The sequence below is a fragment of the Hemiscyllium ocellatum genome, chromosome 8 (assembly GCF_020745735.1).
Source record: "Hemiscyllium ocellatum isolate sHemOce1 chromosome 8, sHemOce1.pat.X.cur, whole genome shotgun sequence".
Classification (NCBI taxonomy): domain Eukaryota; kingdom Metazoa; phylum Chordata; class Chondrichthyes; order Orectolobiformes; family Hemiscylliidae; genus Hemiscyllium; species Hemiscyllium ocellatum.
In genome coordinates this window covers 92,418,016-92,437,486 of record NC_083408.1, presented here as the reverse complement: position 1 = coordinate 92,437,486, position 19,471 = coordinate 92,418,016, and the positions used below count along the sequence as shown (strand labels likewise).

Sequence of the window (19,471 nt, the reverse complement as noted above, 5' to 3'; positions counted from 1 at the left end):
CAGCTGGCCTGGCAGCATCTGTGTCGAGAAGTAAGTTAACAAGTTCAGGTCCGGTGACCCTCAACTTTAGGGACTTTAACTTTAGTTCCTGAGCATCTTTGCCTGTGACATTGCCGCAAACCCTACACGTCAGATCTTGCTATCACATGGGCTGCTACCAAGAACAACCACTGTCAGCCATTGTTGGTCCCCTTTTGATTCTCCCAGGCTGATCTTTTGTCCATTCCTTTTTCTCACTCCGTGTCTGTCTTTTTCCCTCCTCCTGGACTCATCTCCACTTACCTCTCCATCCTCTTCCTCCATCCCATCTTCAGCATATATATCAACCTTACTAAAATCCGTTCTGAAGAGGAGTCACTGGACCTAAACGTTAACTGTCACCTGTTCATGGATGCCGTCAGACCTGCTGTGCGTTTTATAGCAATTTGTTTTCTGATTTCCAGCCTTTGTAATTCTTTGGGGTTTTTTTTGTTGTTTAGTGCTCCAATCTTTAAATTTATTTTTGTAATTTCCACTAGGAATAACATGTGACAAGACCACTGTCTTATTTAACTGTTTAACTGTTTTATCCAAACTGATCATCAATGCCCTAGCTATGCAGTCATTCAGTATGCTGTAGCTGGGATAGATGAGAGTTGTTGCTTTATTGAATCACTCCGCTTGCATGATCTTTCAAGTTCTAATGAATCTCTCTGAGCAGTGAAGTTTTTCTTTTGGCAATAAAAAGTAGTCACGGCCTTGGTGCACTAATCCGCCTTCATCCGGTGAGTCAGTGTTGTGGGAAGAGTGGGCCTCATATGGCAATCTCCTTTCTCTATTTGTTGCTTCCTCTTTGACATGACTATTACTGTGCAAAGTCATCTTTTTCCTTTCTGAATAGATTGCAGATAATTTTAACCCACTGTGGGGGATGTGCAGTTAGAACATTTTAGAACAGGCCACCCACCAATGGTTTTTCTGCAATGCTGTTTCTAGCTTCTGGCAAGGCAGGACTTCAGTACGAAAGCCCATGATTTGCTCAAAAACTTACTGGTCAGCTCTTAACAATTGAAGTTTGTCTGGGGGTGGTGAGTCACTTGTCACTGAAGACCCCCATCCTCATAATTGGTGCTTGGATCATTAACTCTCAGCCAGAGTATTGCCCTTTAAGATAGCGATTGGGAGGAATTTACTTCTCAAAGTGTCATTATTCTTTGGCATTCTGTTCCACAGACTGCAGTGGGAGACCTGCCATGTCCAACTCAACTTTGAAAATGTTCCAAGTTTTTATTGACAAGGGAGTTAAGGTTATTGAGGACAGGCAAATACAAAGAATTATACAACACAGCAACAGGCTTCTTGGCCCACCAATACTACACCAAATCACTCAAAACCTTTTGTCTCTTTGCTATCTGTATACCTCAACTTCTTGCCTACTCATATTTCAGTCAAGGTCCTTCTTAAACTTTATCCTCCTCCACCACCTTTTCTGGCAGCATATACCAGGCACTTGCCATCCTCTCTTTTTCAGAAAAAAACTTACCTCTCAGATCTCATTTTAAGAATATGGAGTTAAGGCCACAAAATTAGCTGTATCCATATCAAATGGCAGAAGGACTGAGTGGCCTACTCCTATTTCCTAAGACCCATGGGATGGGATGGTGGCCAGCTTGTGGCCCAGATACAATGCAGCTTGCTGGGCTTACTTCACATGGTTGGAAATTGTGGAGGTGACTTTGTTGTAATTGTTTAAAGTGGCTTTTTTAAATATGATTTTGATATTGTAGCTTCTACTCCAAAGTTTGTGTATATCGTAATGATTTTGTTTCCTGTTAAATGTTCAGAAAATGAATTCTGATCTGTGTTTTGTACCTATTGATTTGCTGTTTATGAGAAATCTTCATTCTGATTGGCCAATCAGCCAGCTTGTTGATATCATCCTTTCTGGACAGCACATATCTTGAATAAATAATGTCTGTTTCAAAATAATGTTAAATATGCTAGTTCACGTTCCAAAGCCCATTGAATCCTATGGGCAATGTTTTTTTTAAATTGGCGGAGTGCATTGCTTCAGACTTATCTGAATTAAATATTCCAGATTAATGTTTTAGATTAGATTACTTACAGTGTGGAAACAGGTCCTTCGGGCCAACAAGTCCACACCGACCCGCCGAAGAGCAACCCACCCATACCCCTACATTTACCCCTTACCTAACACTACGGGCAATTTAGCATGGCCAATTCACCTGGCCTGCACATCTTTGGACTGTGGGAGGAAACTGGAGCACCCGGAGGAAACCCACGCAGACACGGGGAGAACGTGCAAACTCCACACAGTCAGTCGCCTGAGTCGGGAATTGAACCCGGGTCTCAGGCGCTGTGAGGCAGCAGTGCTAACCACTGTGCCACCATGCCGCCCACGGTGTTGTCAAATGACTAAGCAATAACTGTTGTTTCTGCCAGCCTTGTATTTTTTGAATTCTGTGATGGGGTGTCTCATTGCTACCAAGGTCAGGGTTTATTGTCAATTCCTAATTACCCTTGAACTGAGTGGCTTGCCATGCTATTTCATGGAATCTAAAAGTCAGCCATATTGCTGTGGATCTGGTATTGTATATAGGTCTGTCCAGGTAGGGTCTGAATGTTTCTTTCCTGAAAGGACTTTAATGAACCAACAGCATTTTTTATAGCTGTTGATGATTCGCTGACTACCATTATGAAGACTACTTTTCAACTTCAGTTTCTTTGTTTAGAAACAAATTTAATTTGTATCATGAGTAAAAACTGTTGTAGAAACTCAGTATGTCTGGCAGATTTGCGAAGAACCAAAAATGTGAACATTTCAAGTCCAGTGTGACTCTTCAGCTGCTATGGTGGGATTTGAACCCATGTACTGAGAACATTAGTCTTTGTCTCAGCATTAAAATTATCTCAACATCTTCCCTGCCTTTAACTAGATGATGGTTATACTTTGCATAGTAAGATGTGTTGTTTTTTTTTCTTTAGCCTGCATAAATGCATTAGTGCTTTGGATCTTTCTAAGAGTGACAGAGTGCATATTTAAAATTAATTTTCAGCACAAACTTCAGGGAAGACTCAATTGGCTTGTATTTCTAGCTCTTGTCCACTATGCATTTAACAGTAAATTATTTAATCCCATTCTTAATTGGAGGGCAGGAACATGATAAACTCGTGGTATTATTGTTAGACTATTTATCCAGAGCCTTTAGCTAATGTTCTGAGGTCATGAGTTTGAATCCTGCCACAGTAGATGGTGGAATTTAAGAATCTACTGAAGACAGTGAAACCATTCTCGATTGTCAGAAAAGCCCATCTGGCTCACTGAAGTTCTTCTGAGAAAGAAACCTATCATCCTGACTTGGTCTAGCCTCCAGAACTGACACACTCAATTGCCCTATACACCCTAATAGATGGCAGAAATAGCCCTATAGACCCCACAAAGAAGTCCTTAGTAACATCTGGGGCTAGAGCCAAAATTAGAAGAGCTGTCTCAGACTAGTTGAGCAACAGCCTGGCATTGTCAAGCTTACAGAATTCTAACTGACGGGCAATGTCCAGACACCAGGATCACCATTCTAATGCCAGGACAGACCCAGCAGAAGTGGTAGCACAGTAGTATACAGTCAGGAGGGAATTGCCCTTGGAATACTTAACATTGACTCCAGACCCCATGAAGTCTCATGGCTTCAGGTTGAACATGGGCAAAGAAATCACCTGCTGATTACCACATACTGTCCTCCCTAGGCTGATGAATCAATACCCTCATGATGAGCAACACATACAGGAAATGCTGAGAGTGGCAAGGGTGCAAATTATTTTATTGTTTTATTGACACGTACATGAACAGTATATGGGTCACCATTTACAACACCATCTTGGGTACAAAATTACCTAGGTACAGCTTCTTCGATTACAAGATGTTAGAAAATAGACAAATATAAAGTCCAGCATCGCAGAATAAAAGTTCAGAACTATGTTGTTCCAACCCAGACCACAGTGGCAACCTCAATTCTGCACTAGCCCCAGATCATTCCAAGCTTCGCCTCAAGGTTCATGAGCCTGGGAGATTGAAGTCCAACACCAAGAATGGCTCAGCAGCAGTACTATTGATCAAGTTGGTTGGATCCTAAAGGACATAGTTGCTAGACTGAATCTGCAGCACTGGCGAGAGAACCAAGAGGGGGGGCAAAGCATACTTGACCTCATCCTTGCCAATCTGCTGGCTGCAGATGCATCTGTTATTGCCAGTATCAATAAGAATGACCACTGCACAGTCCTTGAGGAGACCAAGTTCTGCTTTCAAATTGAGACCTTCCTCCATTTTGACTATCGCCATGCTAATTTGGACAAACTTTGAACAGATCCAGCAACTCAAGTCTGGGCACCCATGAGAGTCATCAACAGTAGCAGAATTGTACTCCAGCACCCCCTGGCACAGCATAACTCCTATTCAACCATTATCATTAAACTATGGGATCAACCCTGATTCAATGGAGCATCCAGGAGGGTATGACAGGAGCTTCTCCAGGCATACATGAAAATGAGATGTCAACCTTGTGAAGCTACCAAACTAGCTTAATTGCGTAGCAAACGACAAAAGCAGCAAGAGCTAAGCGGAACAAAGCAGCAAGTGAAAGACATAGCTAAGTGATCCCACAACTTACAGATCAGATTTACGCTCTGCAATCCTGTCCCATCCAGTCATGAATAAATAACTCACTGAAGGAGGAGACCTCTTCATTTCCCCGTCCTCAATGATGGAAGAGCCCAACAGATAAATGCAAATGATAAGACTAAAGCAACTTTCAGCCAGAAGTGCCAAGTGGGTGAACTATGTCAGCCTCCTCCAGTTGTCCTCAGCATTACAAATATTTGTCCTCCTCCAGCTGATGAATCAGTACCCTCCATGTTGAACAACATGTGGAAGAAGCACTGAGATACCAATCTTCAGCCAATTTGATTCACTCCATGTGATATTAAGAAACGGTTGGAGGCACTGGATGCTGCAAAGGCTGTGGGCTGTGACAACGTTTTGGCAATAGTATTAAAGACTTGTGCTTCAGAACTTGTGAATCCTTTAGCCAAGCTCTTCCAGTATAGTTACAACACTGTCCAGGTATGTCCCATACACACAAAGCAGAACAAATCTAATTCAACCAATTAGCACTCTGTCCGTCTACTCTCGATCATCAATAAAGTGGTAGAATGTGTCATCTCTTTAACAATGCTGTCAAGCAGAATCTGCTCAGTGATGCCCAGTTTGGGTTCTGCCACTCGACTCTTAACCTCATTACAGCCTTGGTTCAAACATTGACAAAAGAGTTGAAGTAGAGGTGAGTGTGACAGCCCTTGAAATCAAGGCTGCATATGACCATGTGGCATCAAGGAGCTCTGGCAAAACTGGAATCAATGGGTATTGGGAGGCAAACTCTCCCCCTGGTTGGAGTCATTACTTGACACGTAGAAAGAAATTTGTTGGAGGTCAGTTATCTCAATCCAGGACATCTCTGCAAGAGTTCCTCAGGGTAGTGCTCTAGGCTCAGTCATCACCTACTGCTTCATTTATGACCTTCCCTCCATCACAAGGTCGAAAGTTGTTTGTTTACCAATGATTGCTCAATGTTCAGCACCAGTCACTACTCCTCAGATAATGAAGCAGTCCATGTTCAAATGCAACAAGATCTGTTGGACAATATCCAGGCTTGGGCTGACAAGTGGCAAGAAATATTTGTGTCACACAAATGCCAGGCAATGAGAGACATTCAGTGGTTTAACCATCACTGAACCCCCACTATTAAAATCATTGGGGTTACCTTTGACCAGAAACTCAACTGGACTGGTCACATAAACACCTATGGCTACAACAATATTTCAGAGGCTAGGAGTATCTCACCTCCTGACTCACTTGCCTGGATGGGTGCAGCTCCAACAACACTCAAGCTTGACACAATTCAGGGCAAAGCAGCCACTTAATTGACACCACATCCAGACAGATCTAATCCCTCCATCACCATAGCTTAGCAACAGTAGTGTGTGACAATGCAGCTCTTTGAACAACATTATGTTGTCTTTGGTTTTTTTCAGAGGAATCATAAAGTCAGAGGTTCCAATATATCTGGGTTTAACTACTTGAGAATGCTTTTAAGTCTTTCTTTTGAAACACTTGCACAATGAAAGGAGGGTGGCCAGTTCTCAAAGCTCAGGATTTGTTTTGGTTTGAGTAGACTGGCTGTTTCGCAGCTGCTGGTCACGTCTTAGCTGGGAACTCAGAAGCTGCTGCACCCAAAGAAACAGCTCCATGCTGATTTTTTTTCTTTCCCCTCTCCCCCCTCTTTCTCTCTCCTCTCTCATAAGAACATTTATTTGATTTTATCTTTTTATCTTTATGGGGATGTTGCAGGTATTTGGAATAAAGTCATTAAGTTGCAATGGAGTTGATTGGGTTTTCAGACAAGTTATGTTATTTTGTGTTCTGTTTTCTTTTGTTCATACATACATAAATTCTGTTTTGTTAAAAACCAGGTGGTTGATACATTATTAGTTGTTTTAAAGCAGGTGAACAAAGTTAGGGTCTGGGCTACCTTCTTGAAATGCTTTGAAGGGGGTCTGGCCTAGTTCATAATGTGTATACTGTCTACAAAATGCACTACAGAAATTCACTAAAAATCCTTAGACAGCACCTTCTAAGTATACAACCACTTCCACTTAAAAGGGCAGAATAAAGATGGAAGCAACACCATCTGCAAGTTCCCCTTCAAGCTGCTGACCACCCTGACTTGGAAATATATTGCCATTCCTTCACTGTCGCCAGGTCAAAATCCTGGAATTCTCTCAGCAGCAGTTTAAGAAAGCAGTCCACCCCCACAATAGCAACTAGGGGCAGGCAATAAAGGCTGGCCAGCCATTGATACCAACATCTGATAAGTGAATTAAAAAGAGGTGGTAAACATAAAAAAGCATGGGAACAGGCCTTTCAGCCCAGCATATTTGTACTGTCCACGATGCTGTTCCAAAATAATTCCATCAGTGTGCACATGGTCCATGTCCCTCCTATTCTCTATCTGTTTACATGTCCGTCTAAATACCTCAAACATTGCTATCATGTCTGCTTCTACTCAGACTACAGTAGTGCAGCATTGATTCACCAACTTACCTTCCTGTCAAGCAAATGGTCTATAATTTTACAGAAAAGTTCAGTTTGAAATCAATATATGGCGGCACGGTGGCACAGTGGTTAGCACTGCTGCCTCACAGCGCCTGTAGACCCGGGTTCTATTCCCGACTCAGGCGACTGACTGTGTGGAGTTTGCACGTTCTCCCCGTGTCTGCGTGGGTTTCCTCCGGGTGCTCCGGTTTCCTCCCACAGTCACAAAGATGTGCGGGTCAGGTGAATTGGCCAAGCTAAATTGCCCGTAGTGTTAGGTAAGGGGTAAATGTAGGGGTATGGGTGGGTTGCGCTTCGGCGGGTCGGTGTGGACTTGTTGGGCCGAAGGGCCTGTTTCCACACTGTAAGTCTAATCTATAAAAAAAATCTTTATATATATATATATATATATAATGTAATGTGACCTCAGATTCTTTCATTTTAATGTTACAACTAATTTTCAGTGCAAGATTGCCAAATGTACTGCACTTAATTAAGCATTTTTCACTTGAGCAATTTTGAGTTGTAAATTGCTCCTTTTTTTCTTTGCTGTATGCTATAGATTTGTCACAAGCTTGCAGTGCATGTTAACAGTTTGAGATCTGTGTTTGATATCAGCCAAATTTAAAACTTTCAACTTACTATAATTGATGTTTGTGTGTTGTATTATGAAAACGTACCTGTTCTTAGTGCTTTGCGCTGGCCCACTTACGGATTTGCTAGTTTTGCTTGAAATTAGGAGGGTGAAAGCCAGTTGTGTATGCCAACACACATTAGGAGTATAATGAATTTGAAAAAGAACATTTTTTTAAAAAATTAAATAGCTGCAAAATGTTTCAAAGGTGAGTGTAGGATGCGTGAGAGTCCAATATCTATAGACACTTCCTAATTGTAACCTCTGTCTTACAAATTTGTATTCACTCCTAAGTTTAATTGCATTGTGCTTAGTTAGCTAAAGTGCTAACATTTCCTTTGACTATCTTTTTTTCTGCCAAGCTGCTGAGATACACCATGGACAAAATGGGTCTAGAGCAGGTGAAAATCATAGCCAGCGATAATCTTTGGGAACCAATATCTTGGTCTGTGCTTCAAGATACTGAACTATGTGATGTGGTCGACATTATTGGGTAGGCATTTATATGCTCTATTCTCACAAGGTAATAACAATTATTAGGTTTCCAATGTCAGTGAGCTGCTTCTTTGGGGAAGAGAAAAATACATTCAGATTCTTTGCACTTGGATATCACCTGACTTGATACTGCAGTTTGAATTCTGACATTCGAGGTATTCCATTATGTGCAGCTATAGAGACAAGCAGTCTAACTATACATACACCTTGTTGGGTTACAAATGTCACTGTATAACTTTGAAATGGGAAGGAAATTGAAAACCGAATACGTGACGAGGTTAATGTTTTTGCCTAGGTCACTTTTTTTTATCCTTTAATGTGGTTAGCAAAATCGATTCAAATGTTTGAAGCTGATCACCAACTTATCAAGATTTTATTAATTTTCACCTTTCTCTGGTAACATTTAGCTGTACTTCTGAAGTTGCAATTGATGTGTTTGATCATGAAATCCATAGCGCATACCATAATTGTTGGTTTTTAAAAACAGTATGTTTTTAAGTCGAACTAGGTGTAATCTTTTTCAATGTTTGAATGAAATTTAAACATTTTTGGGTTTATGAATATTTCGTTTTATATCTTAGAGCCCATTATCCTGGAACATTGTCAAGCAGTAATGCCAGGAAGACTGGAAAGAAGCTATGGTCATCTGAAGACTACAGTACTGTTAATGATAATGTTGGAGGAGGTTGCTGGGCTCGTATACTTAACCAGAATTTTGTCAATGGCAATTTGACTTCGTAAGTGTTAACATGGATTCTGTTAACAAACATCTGACTGTACATTTCTCTACAGTATTCTAAAGCAAACAAGTTCTTGGGATGTGTAAAATAACAATAAGACTGAAATTTGTGGAGTTGACTTTTGAACTATTGTACTACTCTGGATGATGCTCCTTCCATTGTGCTCTTACATAGTCTGAAGACACTTACTCATTGTCAATAAGTCACTGAAGGCTAAAATGCTATTAGGAAGGCTAATGGAATGTTGGCCTTCATTGCACGAGGGTTTCAGTACTGGAGCAGTAAAGTCGTTCTTCAATTGCATAGACATTTGATTAGACTACACCTAGAGTACCTTGTGCAATTTTGGTCTCCTTGCCTCAAGAAAAATATTAAGTTAGAAATCCCCTGGACCTGATCAAGTATTTCCCAGGAAGTTAGGGAAGAAATTGTGGGGCTTCAAGCAAAGATATTTATATCTTCAGCAGCCGCAGGTGAGGTTCCGGAAGTCGAAGTCAAGTCACCCTAATCTTAGCAGACCATAGCACTATTCTCTCATTTAGAAAGAGATGATTAATGATGATTTAAGCTGAGGGCCACCATTCCTCCGGTGAGGGGAGAGATTGAGAAGTAGACTTCATGGTAACCTCAGCTGGTTTGGAGATTGAGCACATGCTGTTGGCCTCAAACTGTTTCATAAACCAATCGTCCAGCCAACTGAGCTAAACCTACCCCTATGGTGCAGGAGAATGGGGGCGGGGGGGGGGGGGGGTGGCTCATGTGCTATTATTTAAGAAAGCCTGCAAAAAAGAAAACGGGCAACTACTAATCTGAGCCTGCAGTCAGTGGTGGGTAAGATCATAGAATTTCTACAGAGTGGAAGCAGACCATTTGGCCCATGGAGTCCTCACCAACCCTCTGAAGAGTATCCCACCCAGCCCCACCCTACCCTGTCCCTGTAACCTTGAATTTCCTATGGGTAACCCATAGCTTGCACATCCCTGGAAGCTACAGGGTAGTTTACCTGTCCTGCACATCTTCCGACTGTAGGAGGAAACCCACACATACATGAAGAGTATGCCATTTCCACACAGTTGTCTGAGGGTAGAACTGAACCCAGATCCCTGGCACTATGAGACAGCAATGCTAACCACTGAACGATCACATTTTTGGAGGTGATTCTGAGACCAGACTTGTGCGCATTTGGAAAGGTAAGGACTAACTAGGGATATTCTGCATGACTTTGTGTTTGGGGAAGCATGTCTCTCACACTTGAGTTTTTGAAGAGATGATTAAGAACATAGTTGAAGGCAGATGTTGTCTACATGGACTTTAGCAAAGCCTTCAAGGTTCCACATGGAGACTGGTTAGTAAGGTGAGATCTAGGGAGAGCTAACCAATTGAATACAAAATTGGCTAGATGGTAGAAGACAGAGTTTAGTGTTTGGTGTTCGTACTGGAGGTCTGTGATCAGTAGTGTGCCACAAGGGTTGAAGTTGGGTTCACTGATCTTCATATATATATAAGCAGTTTGGGTGAGAATATTGGATGTGTAGTTAATAAATTTGCAAATGACACCAAAATTGGTGGTATGGTGGACAGTGGAGAAGGTTATCTAAGAGTACAATGAGATCTTGATCAACTGAGCCACAAAATGGTCAATGAATTTAACTTTTGATAAATGTGAGGGGTTGCATTTTGATAAGACAGACCAAGCAGTTAATTACACATTAATTGTAGGGCCCAAGGGACTTGGGCTGCAGGTACATAGTTTCTTGAAAGTGGCATCTCAGGTTGACAGAATGGTGAAGAAGACATTTGATATGCTTGCCGTCATCGGTCAGAGCATTAAGTACAAGAGTTGGGATGTCATGTTATGATTGTGCAAGACGTTTGAAGCGTTGCAGTCAAGATTAGAGTGGTGCTGGAAAAGCGCTGCAGGTCAGGCAGCATCTGAGGAGCAGGAAAATCGACATTTCAGGCAAATGCCCTTCATTAGGAATGAGGCTGGGAGCCTCGAGGGTGGAGAAATAATGGGAGTGGGAGTGGGACTGGGGAGAAGGTAGCTGTATGCATTAGGTGGATGAAGGTGGGAATAAAGATGATTTGGTCAGAGGTTGGAGCTGACAGGTGTGACAGGTCATAAGGATGGTGCTGAGCTGGAAGCTGGGGGGATGGAAAATGAGGAAACTGGAGCCCACATTGATGCAGTTTGAAACATTGGATACAATTCTGGTTATAGGAAGGATGTTATGAAACTGAAAAGGATGCTAAATTGCAAGGATGTTACTTACACAGGAGGGTTTGAGTTATAAGGAGAGGCCGAATAGGCTGGGATTCTTTATTTTTCCCCTGAAGCATAGGAGCCTGAAAGGTGACCTTGTAGAGGTTTATAAAATCATGAGGGGCAAAGATAAGGTGAAAAACTATGGTCTTTTCCCCAGGGTAGGGGAGTATGAAATTAGAGGGCATGTGTTTAAGGTGAGAGGGGAAAGATTTAAAAGGGACCTAAAGAGACAACATTTTCACGCAGAGGGTTGCGCATATACAGGGCGAGCTGTCAGTGGAAATGGTAGAGATGAGTACAATTATAGCACTTAAACGGCATCCGAACACGTACTTGGATAAAAAGGGTTTAGAGGAATATGAACCAATTACAGGCAAGCGGGACCAATTCAGTTTAGGAAGTGTGTTTGCCATGGATGAACTAGGCTAAAGGGCCTGTTTCCATGTTGTATGATTGTGTCTTGATAGAGTGCAATGAAAATTCACCAGGCTTGTTTCTGGGACTGACCTAGGAACAGAGATTGGGCAACTAGACCTTTGTGCTCTGAAGTTTGTAAGAAAGAGAGATGACCTTATTGAAACCTACAAGATTTCAAAATGGGTAGGCAGTATAGGAACATAAGATAATTGGGATGTTTAGAACCGTGGGGCACAATTTAACAATGAGGAGGATGCATTCAGGTTAGGAAAAGTTTTGTTTTACTCCAACAGTTGAGAGTCTTTGCAATTCTCTTTCCCCAAAGGCTGTGGAGTCTGTGTTTGATAATATTTCAATTGGAGATTGATTTCTGATTACAAATTGTTGAGAGGGTTATGGAGATACTGTGATTTTTTTAAAAAACCATCTCTCCTCCCTTCAGGGTCTCTGCCTGTATTCTTGATAAAGGGCTTTTGCCCGAAATGTCAATTTTACTGTTCCTCGGATGCTGCCTGAACTGCTGTGTGCTTTCCCAGCACCACTCTAATCTAGACTCTGGTTTCCAGCATCTGCAGTCATTGTTTTTACCTATCCTGATAAAAACATTGAAATGTTCAATCAGCTAAGACCGAAATGAATGGTAGTGCAGGTTCGATAGGCTGAATAGCCTATGTTACATGTGAATCTGATTTGTTATAAATTCAGTTTCCAGTGCATTGCTTTTTTTCTAGTACAATTGCATGGAACCTGGTGGCAAGTTACTATAAAGAGTTACCATTCGGGCAGGATGGACTGATGACTGCAGATGAACCATGGAGTGGGCACTATGACGTGCAGTCACCTATTTGGGTTACAGGTAAATAAATATTCTTTTAAGATTCAAACTTTATGGTCCCAAAGTTAAAACATCCTGTATATTCCACCTAATTAGCAAATTACAGAAGGACGCAATCCAGTCTCTCCCGAGGAGCAATTTCCTCACTACCACTTGCTGTCTTCTCTCTATCGTTATAAATTATCTGTAAAAAAAACCAATGGCAGAATCTTCGATTCTTTAACTTTTTTGTGGAATATTCAAAATGTTTATTCATGATGTGTTACTTTGTCACAGTTGAAGGCATTAGTTGGTGATGGTGAATATGCTTTATCAATAATGTGCTACTCATTTTAGAAAATTGTTGTGGTCCTTGGAAAATTGCCCTGCAAGTGTTAAAAACTGTATTTCTCCACATTTTCACTCTTATGAGCTGCTAAAGTAAATTATGACAGAGTTTTGTCACCAAAGCCTGAGAGAACTAACATTATATAAAGATTGACACAGCTCACAGTTTCTACTGGTACAATAGTGGATTGCAGTAATGGAGCGATTAAGCCTGTGCCTCAGTATAACAAATGATGTGCTCGAAGGGTAGGTGATCTACAAATACTAAGCAGTAACCATATCAAGTCATCAACTATATATATTTGCAGCAGAGAAATGACCTATTTGGCCTAACTTGTCCATGCCAGTGTTCATTCTCCACGCAAGCTTCTTTCTAACCTTTTTCATCTAACCCTATGAATGTACTTTCTCCCTCGTAGTTACCTAATTTACTCTTAAATGTGTCAATGCCATGAATTAGTGTTACTATATGTTCTGAATGTATCCATGTACATTATCCTGACATTGTGATGAAAGATTAGATTCGAAATGAGCATAGGCTACTAACATGCCTAAATTTACAGTATGAATAATTTTTTGTGCAAATATTTCAGTTGTATAAAAGTATTAGTCTAAGATGTATCTGATTTTAAAAAGTGAAAAAACTATGGAGGAAATAACTAGACACAGGACAGAATGTAATTCATTTACATTTGAAATAGGTAATATGCTCCATAGAGATTCCAACCTCCTACATCGATGTCCATTCCCATGAACAAATTCAAAAATAAAAAGGTGGGACTGTTTTCTTTGGTGAAGAAAAAGTTAAGGGGAGGTTTCTTAGAGATATTCAAAAAATCAAATGGTGCCCTTCTGTGTTATACCACTTCAGTGATTCTGTCCTCCAAGTTCACAAATCTGTATCTCCAACCCTTCAGTATTCCTCAGCATTCTTGCACTCCTGCTTGACTCCCATTTAGATAAGCCTAAGCCAACAACTCTCTGTACCAACCTTGCCTATCTCCAAATTGTCCATTGAGCTATATGTCACGCCTTGTCATACCTTCCTGCACACTGCATCAGTGCGGGATTAATCCTTCCAACCTCATTCCTCTGCTCCATCAATCATCACAAATATTTCAATTAATCATTCCTTAAGCATTTGTACTCAAGACAATGCATATCTAGTCTAATCTCTTATAACTTCCCTTTCGTCCTCCATATGATTCTGAAGATACACACTACACCCCTCCAAGGCCATTATACCCTTTCTGTGATGTGCTGCCGGATCAGAACTCTATACCAGGCCATGTAGGATCTTCATATGATTGCAAATTCACTTTCACTGCTACATGATAGGAAGGCTTCTTTAGTTTGAAAGCTAATATTTAATTCACCTCCTGTAATCGTTTGGTATCCTATGGACTACTTTTCATTGATTTCTGTAATTGGTCCAATAAGTATTTTCCATTCTTCCATGGTTCTAACTTCTCACCATTTAAGAATTTACTCTCCTTTTTGCATTCAAAGTAGATGACCTGATACATCTCTGAACTCTGCTGCCTTGGATATGCCCTCCAATTTAAATCTATTGATTTGCTTTGTAGTTTTGTACCCCACCTTCACTGTTTACTGTCCCACTTAACTTGATGTTAGCAGCCAGTTTGGATAAGTGGTTCTCCTTTCAGCCAAGTAATTTATACGTACAGTGAAAATTTCACACCTAAGAGCAAATCACTAACAGAGCTCAGTCACAGCTACTCTTCCAATGTTGTCATGAACCTCCATCAACATGTATCAGGTGTTCACTCTATTTATAAAATATGTTAAAGAATAATGCACTAGAAAGAAACAACTTCTGACAATATGTATGTATTTTCAAAGCGACTCGTTACCTTGTCAGAAGTGAGCACGATTGCTCTAAATTCCCTGGTTTGCTTGAACAAACGATGCTGTGCGTGTGAAGTGCGATCTAAATTAACTTTTATTTTTTGCAGCACACACCACACAGTTCACTCAGCCTGGATGGCACTACCTGAAGACTGTTGGTCACTTGCAGAAGGGTGGCAGTTATGTGGCTCTTACTGATGGGAAGGGAAACCTCACCATTATCATAGAAACAATGGTATCTACATTTCATCATGTTACAAGCTACATTGTATCCTAATCCTATACTGCGTATTCATGTGTGAATCTTTACCAATTCATTACCCTGTCATCACATTCAGCCATTTCTTTCACACCATGTTTTTCTCTTTCTGGCTGTTTTTCTGCACACAGAATTGGCAATGCAATGTTGCTGAATTTGTTGAGCCATTTCAAAACTCAGTAGCAGCTAATGGCTTCTTGAATCAACATTTCTGATTCTATGAAGCTACTCATTAACTTGTGTGTCTTCCCAATATTACAAAGTCTAGAAAGTTAAATGCACAAGATTGACATAAATAAGTACTAAGTTTTTCTCTTCCAAAAGTGTTTACTTTTAACTTCCTTTTAGTTGACATTTCAAGGGTGGGATATTAGTTCAAAGTTGTTCAGATCTAAATATATTTTTACTTATTAATTATTTGTGTTCACGTTATCTCAACATTTTCTCATCATGTAACATAAAATTGCTTCAAGCCACTGGGTATTTAAATATGAGATGTCATTTTGATTAGGGTGTCTTCAAAATTACATTTTTCATTTTGCCTTTGTTTCAAACGGATTCACAATTAGAATGGTGATGCCGTTTTGCATTACTGCCACCTGCTAGTATGTAGAACATTAATATCTGAAAGGTAACTGGGCGACAACCTGCAGCTGAGATCAAGGCATCTATGGGAAAGTTTAATAAGTTCAGTGGTACAAAATGTGAGGGGGCCTGTCACTGGAAGCAAACTTTGCACTATAAAACATTAAAGAGCTACTTGAAAATACTTTTCACATATTTTAGATTAATTGGATTCTGACTTTATTATTTAGTAAACAAGATCTCATTTCATGATCTCATTTTAATATATCTACTAGATTGATTTTCTTTTGGAATTTGAGGAAGAATAGAGAGACTCCCAATTCCCTGAAAAAGAGTGCTGTATTGGGATAGAGGAGCAGAGGGATCTGGATGTTGGTGATTATAAATCTACACCTATCTAGAGGTAGAGTCGTTGATTAAAGAAATCATTAAAACGTGTAAACACAGGACTGAGGAAAACTTCCAGAGGGATTGAATTGAAAAGCAGATTATGATTTTGTTCAAAACTTTGGTTAAGCCAAATCTGAAGAGATCTGGTCTCCAAAAATGGATTTGTGTCCTGAAGAAAATACAAGAAAGCTTTATTAGGATGTTCAGAGAAAGCGAATACTGCAGATGCTGGTGATCAGAGTAGAGTGTGTGGTGCTGGAAAAGCATAGCACGTCTGGCAGCATCCGAGAAGCAGGAGAATCGACATTTAGGGCATAAACCCTTCATCCTGACTCTCCTGCTCCTCCGATGCTGCCTGACCTGCTGTGCTTTTCCAGTACCACAGTCTCGACCTTATTAGAATGCTACCAGAACCCTAAAATTTTGCACTCTTCAGGATAGATTGAACAGGCTGGGGCTCTTCACTGTAGCAAAAAAAAGATGGAAGTGTGACCTTTTTATAGAGATATGATTGCTAATTTGTTTGATCAGGTGGAAGTAGTGAAGATGCTGCCGATTGCGAGACACATCGGAGCAAGTAGTCATAAATAGAATATAGTCATTAATAAAATCATTGGGGTATTTGATAGAATTTTTTTTTGCCTAAACAATGATTAGTATGTAGAACTTTGCTACAAGAATTAATTGAGGCATTTAGCGTTGATGCATTTAAGGGGAAGTTTTTTTTAAAAGCACAGTTATAGAAGAATATATTGAGGTTAAATGAAGGCTGCATAGAACATAAGCACGAGAATGAACCTGGTGGCCTGACCTGGTTCTGTGTCACTAATACTGGATAACTAAGTGACTTGGTTTATAATAGAAATCATGTCAAAAATATACATTTAAGATTCCTTGATTTCGGTAAAATTTCAGGTATCTCTTTACTGTTGCTTTGCATATCATTTCATTTCTGGTGCATTTTAATATTGAGCGATATTTTAAAGCTGTTTTTTTCTAACTTAGACCCATGATCATTCAATATGTATCAGGCCACCACTGCCATCTTACGATGTCCATCAGCAAAATGTGACTTTTAAGTTGCAAGGATCGTTTGTAAGTACCATTAGTTGATCAGTGCATATTGTTTTTGTGTATGTGAGAGGAAATTATTTTGTAGTTACATTTTGTCATTATTTAATAATAGTCACCATCAGAATTCCCTTTTTTAAAATCTTCTGCATGGGCCTCCAAGACCCGTGCACAATCATGACTTCCAGAACTGGAAATCCAATGCTGCAGTCCACATCACACGCTGATTGCCATGCACCAAATATCAGAAAATAAAGTGAACATTGGTCATGAATAATAAAGTTGCATGCGTACTGTGAATTGGAGAGTAGCACAATGATGTGATTCAATATACTCATTCTCAAAGTTTATTGAAACCCCTCCTTCACAGTCTATATGTGTCAATATTAAATATTGCTGTTTCCTCCCTCTTGTCTCAGGCAGAGGCATAATTTGGTTTGATTTATTGTAGTCACGTGTACCAGTACAGTGAAAAGCTTTGTCTAGCAAGCAATACAGGCAGATCATAGCAATCATAGAGTGCTTCAATAGAGCGAAATATACAGGTTACCCAGCAAGATCAGCATTATTTGAAAGTGGTTAAGGAGTTCATTCATTAGTCAAATAGTGACAGGAAAGACGTTCTTGAATCTGTTGGTGTGTGTATTCAAGCTTCTGTATCTTCTACCTGGTGAAAGAGGATATAGGAGAGCATTATCCTGATGATAGGGTCTTTGAGCCTTTCCATGCAACAAGAAGTGTAAATAGAGTCCATGGATGGCAGGTTGACTTCCAAGATGGTCTGGGCTGTGCTCTATATTTTACTGAAAAAGTGGTTTTATACTAGCAACCACCATAATAGGAAATTCAATCTGTTGCCTATTTGAGAATGAGATAAATGATGTTGAGCTACTTCCCAATAACGTTCCTTGATTCTGTTCCAACTGAAAAGAGGAACATGCTTCAAAATGTATGTGTTTACTTGTATTTCCACTGGAATAAAATCAAAATTTAGTTTCTTAGTATTTCTAAAATTAGAGCATTTAGATATATTGAGTTATATAACCACTTTAACACCATCTGGATTAAAAAAAAGGCTGTACTTATGCATAGACATTGTTATTACACAATGTTGCACACTCAATTTATGCTTGACACAGGAGGAACTGAAAAAAAAGACCTATCTGTTCAATGAGAAGAGAACTTCTGGGATAATGTATATGTGACTAAGATATAATCAAAGACCTAAGCCTATATTAATGACTAATTTTATTAGTTTAAGATGGTTAGTGGTAACAGTTTTGAGAGACTTTTATTTATAGATTTAAATATTATTTTTCTTTGTTTAAATATATATGCAATGATTAATAACCTATGTTTAAATTTCTTCAGAAAAATATTAAAGCTTTAAAAGTATGGCATTCAAAGTTTGACTTTGTCAAGAATTCATCAACATTTTTTAACCAGTTGTCTGAAATCAAGGTAATTCTTGTTTCTTGACCGACTAAAATGATACTTTTTTAAATTCTGATTTTCTAACATGCTATTTTAGACTGAAAAGGTTAGCAATACACAGTGAGAGTTACAAAATGAATTTGACTAAGTTCTTCCTAATTTCTAAGCTATATTACTAGCCTTCCTTGTCTCCTTATTCTTCTCTGTTGTTGCCACATAACTGATATCATCATAGAATCATAATTAAATCAAGATAAGGTGTCGTTTTAGTTAGCATTTCATACCACATCAGCTTGAGAAAGTTTTTTTAAGCCATAATATTGCAGTGACATCTTTCATTTAAGTCCAATGTTGGGGATCTACAAGGAGCTCATATCTGAACAGTTTTGGAGGAATTGATTAGTACCTCGACTTCACAAACCAGTAAACTGTTGGAAGATTAGAGTTTTTGGTTTCATTTCTAATTGAGCCACAACTCAATCTACAGAAATCTGAATGGAAGACAAATACCAATGAGAGTACACTCTCTTTAACAAGTTCGTTCACAAATTTTCTCGTTAGTAAAATTAATTTAGCTCACTAGCAGTTCCACACGTTTTGGGTGCAGTATGAAATGGATAAAAAAAATCATTAAATTTTATTCTTTTCACTTTTTTGTGTTTAAAAAAGCTTGCTGGTTTACATTGGACAGCAGCCCACCTTGTAGAATCTAATATAGGCACACAGTTACACCTTCAAGTCCTGCTTTTTAAAGCATGCTGCAATTGCAGAAAAACTTGATTTTTACATTGCTTATTCTAATTCAGCCCATCAATGGATCATTTTCACTACACTTGGAGCTGGATGAAATATTCACTATGACCACCATCAGCACAGGAAATCGAGGCAGCTTCCCTGAACCACCACCCTCTACATCATTTCCCAAAATATATAAGGACAACTTTAATGTTGGTAAGTGAGCAAATAAAAATAATAATTTAAAGCATCATAACTTGTCTGTGTCCA

General features: G+C 39.6%; 1 protein-coding gene across 3 annotated transcripts in view; it reads left to right on the top strand.

The window, feature by feature from the left end:
• Nucleotides 1–19,471, top strand: part of galcb (galactosylceramidase b) — a 75,169-nt gene that overhangs the window by 36,476 nt on the left and 19,222 nt on the right. For 2 of the 3 annotated variants that reach the window (XM_060828557.1, XM_060828559.1), the window contains 7 exons: nucleotides 8,141–8,271; nucleotides 8,855–9,010; nucleotides 12,428–12,552; nucleotides 14,835–14,962; nucleotides 16,967–17,056; nucleotides 18,404–18,493; nucleotides 19,273–19,417. In XM_060828557.1, coding sequence (XP_060684540.1) covers nucleotides 8,141–8,271; nucleotides 8,855–9,010; nucleotides 12,428–12,552; nucleotides 14,835–14,962; nucleotides 16,967–17,056; nucleotides 18,404–18,493; nucleotides 19,273–19,417 — 865 coding nt within the window. The remainder of the gene's footprint in view (nucleotides 1–8,140; nucleotides 8,272–8,854; nucleotides 9,011–12,427; nucleotides 12,553–14,834; nucleotides 14,963–16,966; nucleotides 17,057–18,403; nucleotides 18,494–19,272; nucleotides 19,418–19,471) is intronic. The other variant, XM_060828558.1, reaches the window with a different exon arrangement.